Source organism: Salpingoeca rosetta, assembly GCF_000188695.1.
Source record: "Salpingoeca rosetta unplaced genomic scaffold supercont1.22, whole genome shotgun sequence".
NCBI classification, from domain to species: domain Eukaryota; class Choanoflagellata; order Craspedida; family Salpingoecidae; genus Salpingoeca; species Salpingoeca rosetta.
In genome coordinates, this window is record NW_004754912.1 from 903,356 (window position 1) to 911,603 (window position 8,248).

At 56.9% G+C, this 8,248-nt stretch overlaps 2 protein-coding genes across 2 annotated transcripts; both read right to left on the reverse strand.

Moving 5' to 3' along the window:
- Window positions 1-4,112: 4,112 nt before the first annotated feature.
- Window positions 4,113-4,924, reverse strand: PTSG_07439 (uncharacterized protein; the record flags this gene model as incomplete). The annotated part of the gene is made up of 2 exons (XM_004990886.1): window positions 4,113-4,580; window positions 4,847-4,924. 2 exons carry the CDS (start codon window positions 4,922-4,924, stop codon window positions 4,113-4,115), a joined length of 546 nt encoding a protein of 181 aa, XP_004990943.1.
- Window positions 4,925-5,634: 710 nt separating this feature from the next.
- PTSG_07440 (uncharacterized protein) lies at window positions 5,635-6,372 on the reverse strand (the record flags this gene model as incomplete). Its single annotated transcript, XM_004990887.1, has 1 exon — window positions 5,635-6,372. One exon carries the CDS (start codon window positions 6,370-6,372, stop codon window positions 5,635-5,637), a length of 738 nt encoding a protein of 245 aa, XP_004990944.1.
- Window positions 6,373-8,248: the final 1,876 nt, after the last annotated feature.

Here is an 8,248-nt window from a genome sequence, read left to right on the forward strand (position 1 = left end):
GATGCTGAAAGACTGAAAGAGATGCTCAGGGTGTTTGTTTGTTCACCCTCACCACATCAGCGAGCTGAAGAGCTAAAGCTGTCTCACTCACGCGAGAAGGCCACGAATTCGCAAATAGTACAACAACTCCTAACAACTCGAACACGCAGAAGAACGAGGCGAACGAAGCAAACCCCATTGACCCGTTCGTTCGCTGTCCCACCCACCGAGCGCACCGTTGTCTCATCTTCGCCTTTGTTCGATCCACCCAATGGGGACAAACCGGGACAGCCTTGCGGGCTTGCTCACGACACACGGGAAATTTTCTCCATTTCTGGTGTTCGTTGCTGCTGTGCTGTTGTTTGTTGCCTAGCGTCCCACACCTTGGCTTTCAGGCCTTTTGTGTGCTTGTGCGTTGTTTCGCTTGTTGTCCCTCCACCTCTCCTGAGGCTTTCCCCTCAGCCACTCTCTTCCCTTTCTTCCCACATTGCTCCCTTCTTCTTCTTCCTTTCATTTCTTCCTCTGAGCCGACTGCTGTCTCTTTGCATTGCTGTCGCACAATTTGCCAGAGCAAGCCTTCATTCACCCTTCCACCCCGAGCACCTGAGCACCTCCCCGGCGGCTTGACCTGTTGGCTGACGCCAGGACAGAAGACTGCACTGCACACCCAACGCACCCACCCACACACACCCACACACACACCCACACACACACACACACACACACACACACACACACACACACACACACGCACACACACACACACACACACACACACACACATCTGAAAACAACGACGACGACATGCCATCCTCCTCCGTTTTCAGGACCGTGGCCATTATGGCGGCGGCGATTGTCCTTGTAACGACGACGGGCGGCTTCCAGGGCGAGGCCAGGCCATGCACGCGTGCATGCAAGACGAAGCAAAGGTGAATGAACGCGCCTTCTAGCCTTCTAGCCTCACCCCTCGCCCAAGTGTGCGGACACAGCGATGACGACCTACCGCTGAGCTTTGGTCACTCATTTTGTCAAAGGTTTGAGCGCACGTGCGTCAAAATGAAGCTTGTGTCTGAGCACAGCCGGAAAGGTATGAAGGCTTTGCTGTTCCTGCTTTCATTGCTTGCATGCAAGCATGCGTGTTGTGTGTGTGCGTGCGTGTGCATGTGTGCACTTGGTAGTGCAGCTCATTAGCTCGCTCACAAATGTGCATCCCTTTCACCACAAGTCGTTCTTGATGCTCGTTGTCTTACTTCTTCCTCCACATCACGTTCACAGGCTGTGCGCTCTCTTTTCGGAATCGCAGCTCTCAAGCATGGGCAAACACGCCCAACACAGTGTGCTGCACACGATGGAATGCATGTTCGTTTAAGCTCACACGTGTGCGTGTGTGCGTGTGTGTGTGTGTGTGTCTCATCACAACTGGTGCAGCTTGTGAACTGCTCGTGATCGTGCGTGTCGTTTCGTTTGTGTTCTTGTGGGTTACGCGTGGCCGTCCTTGCTCTTGCTGCCAGACATGGCCCTTATTCCGTTGTTGGTGCTGCACCTCCTGCACTCCTGCACTCCTGCACTTGGCTCACGATGTGATGTGTTACTGCCTCCGTTCCATCCGTCGGTTGTGTTCGATGTAGAACCTTGGGGTATGAGCGACAGATGACAAAAGCGAGGCACTGCTGCGGCTGCTGCGGCTGTCGTTGCTGCTGTCACACCCGCAGACTACGAACTGCACCACAGAGGTACACAACCAACCCCGTCTGAATGCATTTGTGCGCGTCATGCCTCTGTCGTTGCTTGTGAGGCTTCAACCACACTCACCAGCCATCATGCGGTGTTGTGCTTGTGATCCTCCATTGTTGTGCGCGCGTGTGTGCACGTGTGCACGTATCGTCGTGACGGGTCCACCATGCCTAAGTGCTCACTTGCAGCACTCTTGCTCAATGTTCACTGTTGCACCCTCACCGTTCTCTTCTCTCATGTCATCTTCTCTCGTCTTACAACTCGTCGCCCTTTAAACACCCGACACGGGATACGTTCCCACATCCTACCACTCTCGCTGCTGCCACAAGCATGCCGTCGCTTGCTGCTGCTGTCGCTGCTGTGATGCACAACCTGCCCGACCTCTGAGGAGCCATGAGCGCAGAATGCTCATCGTTACTTTTGCATGGCCTCCCGCACAGCTGCCTGCTCACCAGTGCAGACACTGGTGACCCCCGAACGGCGAGCATGAAGGAGGGCGAGCGAGGGAGGAGCAACAGGGTGGCGAAAGAGGGTGGTGAGGGAGACGCTTCGAGGACACAACCAGCAGCAGCAGCTAGCGTGCGTGGATGAACACACATACGTAGTTGGTTTGAAGGCTCACCGGGTCAGGGTCATGCGTCAGCAGCAACTGCTGTCCTCTCCTCTCCAGGTATCTGTTTTGTGTGTGCTGTGTGTGTGTGTGTGTGTGTGTGTGTGTGTGTGTGTGTGTGTGTGTGTGTGTGTGTGTGTGTGTGTGTGTGTGTGTGAACCTTTCATTTGCATGCGGTGCCAAGTCTACTCCACCGACCTTGCTCTCTTGCTGTTCTCGTGTTTCGTTGGAGGTGCACAACACTCTCGTCACACCCACTCACGTTGTCGTTCTTGCGCACTGCCTTCTTTCTGGGCCATTGTCGCCTTTGTCCTTGCACCAGCTCTGCGACGAGGAGGAAGGACGCGTGCTTGTGCCTTGTGGAGCCCTGTTGCCCCAAGCAAGCAGAAAAACACGCATGCAAACTGCAAACTGCGCAACTGCTGTCGCATTTTGAACACCGACAGCATAATTTATACCCAAGGTACAGCCTGGGAAATGCACTTTTCACATGCAAGCACGCTCGCACACACACACACACACGCATGCATGCACGCTCGCACACACACACACACACACACACACACACACATACACACACACATACACACACACACACACACACACATACACACACACACACATGTCCAGGTGGTCAGTTGGTTCACATTGTGCACCACTTGACCATACGTCTTTGAAGGCGGTGGTGTGGTCGCTGCCGTCCCTGTTAACGCCACTCACGCACAGCTCCTCACGCGTGCACGGAGCATCCGCCACGTTACCTCATCCACGTGCGTATGTTGCGTATGTGCGAGTGCGTGTGTGAAAGGGGCACAAGCATACGCGCATTCCCTTCCTCTGCCACGTCGTTCGTCTCACGTGACGGTTTTGGACGTTGCGATTGTTGTTGTGGTTGCTGTTGGTTGTTGTTTCTGTTATTCTTGTGCTCATGCAGGTACCGCCACGATTACAGTCATCCACACCGGTTTGGTGACAACGCCACGTGGATGAAGGACGCCTGAAGCGGGCACGCATGTGCGCTGTGCTGCCCAAACATCACGTGACACCCCGAGCACCAGCACCAGTAACAGCAACAACGGTAACAGCAACAACGGTAACAGCACAGCAGAAGCCATGATGCTGTGGTCGCGTGGCTTGCGTTCATGACGTGATGAGATGGAGGCTTCCGTTTGGATGATGACGGCAATGGGCGATGCGAAGATGCATGATGACAGCAGAGTGGATACCAGAATGGGAAGAACAACAGCCGTCAGCTTACAATGGTGGTGTGGGTGATGCCCGACGCACCACCATTACCCACCGCCAACGATGCAGTGGCACGCGTAGCAAGAACAGCGTAGCGGTGCACGTTGGTCCATTTCTTTCGTCGTCTTTGGCACCTTGACCACCACTGCCACCACACCACACCTGGCGCTGACACAAGCCTCGCCAACATCGTTCTCCTTTGCATTCACGGCTTCTTGCCGGGTCGTGTCTGCTGGCATTTTAAGACCCCAGATCATCACGACGACACCAACAGCAGCATCAACAACGACGACGAAAACAGCGAGCGCAGACACCATGCTGCGAGGCAGAAGGCAACAACAACCACGATCGCAAGCAACAACAGTAGCACACACACACACACACACACACAACAGCAAGCGACACCCCCATACTCCACCGCCGCCACCGCCACCACATTACATCACATCGTGTCATTAGACCACCGTGGAGTGGTGTCATTTGCCAAGATGAGGTCGAGGTCGCTGGGAATTGGCAGCGGCACGTGTATGGATGGATGGTCCCACTACACGCCCAGCTGCATGTGGTGGTGCCGCTGTCCCATTGGGAGGAGGACGTCGACACCGTCATCGTCTTCGTCTTCCTCATCGGCCTCGTGTCCACCATCATCAACGCTGTCTGTGCACCACGGGCCGTGCACTGCCTCTACATACGGCTGCTGCTGGTGTTGCGGTGTCATCATCATCATCGTCATCATTGTCATCATGTCCAAGGGATGTTCCGTGGCTGGCTGCATGAGTCCTGCCACCACGTCCTCCTCCAACAGCAGCAGCGCCGTGTCGTCATTGTGACCGCGCGTGTCCTCCTGCTGCTGGTGCTGGTGCCATGGCGACCACATCTCGCGCATGCCGATCAAGGCCTGGGCCATGACCGGGTGCATGGAGGCGAAGGACGGACGGGTCCGCGGGTGGTGCCTGTGACGATGGCGGCGGCGGTTGCGATGGTGGCGGTTGCGATGGCCGTCATACTGCTGCTACTCAAGCACGATGGAGGCACACGGGGTGACACAGCGAGAGGTGAGCATGTGTGGCAGTAGTGTGATTGATTGTGTTGGGTGGAATGGCTGGGTTGGCTTGCCGTCACCTCTCATATGTGTTTGTGTGTGTGTGTGTTTGTGTACTTGAGGCACGATGATGCTCACACGCGTATGTGCTCACATGCGTATGCTCACATGCATTTGTGTGTATGTATGTGTGTATGTGTGTGTGTTTGTTTGCTTGCCAGAAGCAGGCGTCGTACCTGGTGCTGATTGGCGAGCGCGTGTGAGATGCGCTGTTCTTCTTCATCTCCAAGCACGTGGAAGCTGCAACCAAACATCCACAGGCCACAGCAACACGGGTCAGCCGTGAATGCTTTGGGGCAACAGCGCATGCAACAGCACAGGAATATGCCACGCACACGGTTCCTTCACCTCTGACCTCCACGCCTGAGCCCCACCTCTCAACAACCTCTCCCCCCCGCCTAGCGCACACAAACACGAGTACGCAGGCGGGTGTGCGTGCGTTTCTGAAGACACGATGGCAACTGTGGAAGAGGACAGGCAAATGTGAGTATGTGTGTGTGTGTGCTTGCTCTCGCTCGCTTGCCTTCCTCCCTGTTTGAGGCTTCGTGCCCTCGACTGCTGTCCATCTGTTCTCCACCCCTTCCCACCAGCACACACACCGATGTCTACTTTGCTTTGCTTGTCTTCTCTGTGTACTGTGAATCCAGACTGACGTGCACGCACCAGCAGCAACTGAACCGCGAGCCCACCATCAAAGCATCAACCAGCACGCACAATGGCAAGCGGCAAGCAGCAACAACACCACCTACGCGCAGAAACGTGTCCAAAACACGGGCAACCAACCAACCACCGCAACCACCGCAACCAGCAGTGATACGGCACCCAGTGCTCCCTCTTCCACCCGCACACATGTGCATACAAATACCCACACATACCACACAGCGTCAGCATGCACTGCCGCCATCATCACCTGGCTCCTTCCCCTCCCTCCACCTTGTCTGCATCATCCTTCCAGTTGACCCGATCACATGTACAGCTCCCGCCACTGGAACTCGTCCATATCGTCGGTGTTGACGGCTGCGGTGCTGCTGTCCTGCGGTGGTGGCAGCGGTGTGACGGCGGGGGTCAACGTGTACCGCGACTGGCGACCGCTCATCACGTCCAGGGTGGCCTGCTGCGCATCTTGGATGTTCTTGAGGATGGAGATGAAGGCTGCGGTCTGGTCGCGCAGCCCTTGGTTGAGCGTGCCCTGCGTCCCGACCATCTCGACGTACACGCGCGGATCGCGGCAGTGGTACAGCAGCAGCACGGCCGTGTGCTCGGGGGAGACCGTGAACACGTCCATGCTGGCCAGAATGCTCGCCGTGGTGTCGTTGATCCAGACGCCGCCTTGGACGAAGTAGCTGTCGTGGACAGCGCGGAGCTGGGCTTGGGTTGGCGCGGTGCTGTGGGCGTGCCTGCTGGCCCACAAGGCGAGGGCCATGTACTGGTCGGCGTTGAAGCTGCAGCTGTGCTGCTGCTTGGCGATGCGCTCTGTGATGGACTTGAACGTGGCCAGGCCGCGTGCGTGCTGCTCGAACCAGGGACGGAAGTGTGTCTGGAGCAGCGCGTCGAAGTGACGCCAGCGACGGTGCTGGTCGATGTACAGCAGCCACAAGTTGATGAAATGGCGGGCGATGATGTTGCTGCTGGACCTCTCGTGCTCCGGCAGCGGCTGCAAGGACGGGCAGAACGCCATGTGGATGATGCCGGGGATCTCCATGCTGGTGTGTGTGTGTGTGTGTGTGTCTCGTGTGTGTGTGTGTGTGTGTGTGTGTGTGTGTGTGTGTGTGTGTGTGTGTGTGTGTGTGTGTTTTGTGGACAATTGTGGTGGTTGTTGAGCATGAGGGGGGGGGGGGAAGGGAGTGGGGGGTGAATTTTTTCAATGGCCGGTTTCGTTCATTTTCAGGCTGCTTTTGAACGCGCGGCATCGGCCGTTACTGTTGCGGTTGTCCTGGTTTTCTTTTATGTTGTTGTGTTCCTGCTGCGAGCGCGCTCCCTGTCGACTTGACGGTGGATGAGCAAACACTTGCCTGCAAGCAGACACCCAGCCACTTAACACTCACGTACGTGCGTGCATGCGTGTGTGTGTGTGATCTGGCTCTTGTTTCTGTGTCTGTTGTTGTTGTTGTTGTTGTTGTCCAACAGCGCGGCGCTGACATGTGTGCGAGCGGCTGCCCATCAAGACAGCGACTGCCCATCAAGACAGCGACTGCCCATCAAGATAGCGGCGGCCCATCAAGACCAAGACCATGCAACGAGGTATATTGGTGGTGTGTCTGGTCGTGGCAGTGCGTATGGTTGTGTTGTGCACCCTGCTTTCTTGTCGTTCCATGTATCTTCATGTTGTTTTGCATGGTGTCCTTGCCACTCCCTTGTCTCACATCTGCGCATGTGTCACCCACCCTGTTCAACCCTGCTTGTGCATGCACCGTTCTCGTTGTGTGTTGGTGTGTCTTGTTTTACTGTCGCAGGTACCGACATGCATAGCAAGAACAAGAGCCACCACCAGCAGAACAGAGCATCACTGCCACGGCAGCAGCAGCTGCTGCGTTGAGGATGGATGGCGCGTCATTCGAAGGAGGTGATGTGGGGCTTGCCGTAGAAAAACATGAACTGGCCCAAGTAGTGCCGCGGGGACGCTGGTGATGGCGGTGTTGGTCGTGCTATGGGGTGTGGCTCGGGCATCATGAACTCGCCCAAGTGTGGCGATGGAGGGGGCGAAGGCAGAGCGCGGGGAGGTGGCACCAGGCGTGCTGCTGCTGCTGGTGGTGGTGGTGTGGCGACAGGGGCTGTCGTGATGGCCGTGCGCTGAGCATCGTTGGGGCGGTTGACTTGAGGAGAGCGAGGAGGAGAAGGGCGTGGTGTTGGTGGAGCGTGCACGCCATCGTCAGGCTGCTGGTGGTGGTGGTGGTGGTGGCGCGGCTGGGTGTCGGTGTGGTCGCGGAGTGGTGGCGGCGGGGTGGTCTCTGGTTGCGCTGGGGGGATGGGTTGCGTTGGCGATTGATGACACGAGGGCGATGATGACGGCGACGGTGAGCGCGGATGCGATGCAGCACGCGGCGGAGAGCGCGACGAAGACGCCGGCGAAAGCGAAGGCGGTCGTGGTCGTGGTTGTGGTTGTGGTTGTGGCTGCGATCCTCAGCACCAGCGCGCGTGTTCTGCACATTCGGCGTCACAGGTACGCATGGCGTGGAGGGAAGGTTGAGGGGCGAGAGGGATGAACAAACGCGTTCGTGTGAGAGTGAGTGTGATGTGTGTGTTTTGGGAGATGTGGACTGTGGTGATGTCTTTGTCTTTGGTGTTCACAGGGCCCTGCGCACATGGCTGCGCACGCCTTGTCTTGCACCTACGAACGCAACCACACACACACACACACACGCACACGCACACACACACACACACACTTGCAGTCACGCACACACACACAAAAACACACACTCACACACACTCTCTCTCGCACTGCAGGTGACTGTGGCATCCCTGACTGACCGCGGCCTGGTGTGTGCGCTGCACTTGGTCGTGACGGCTTGCGTCCTGGTTTCGGAAGAGGCTGCTTCGTGTGCGATGAAATGATGCTGTTTGCTGACCAGAGCAGA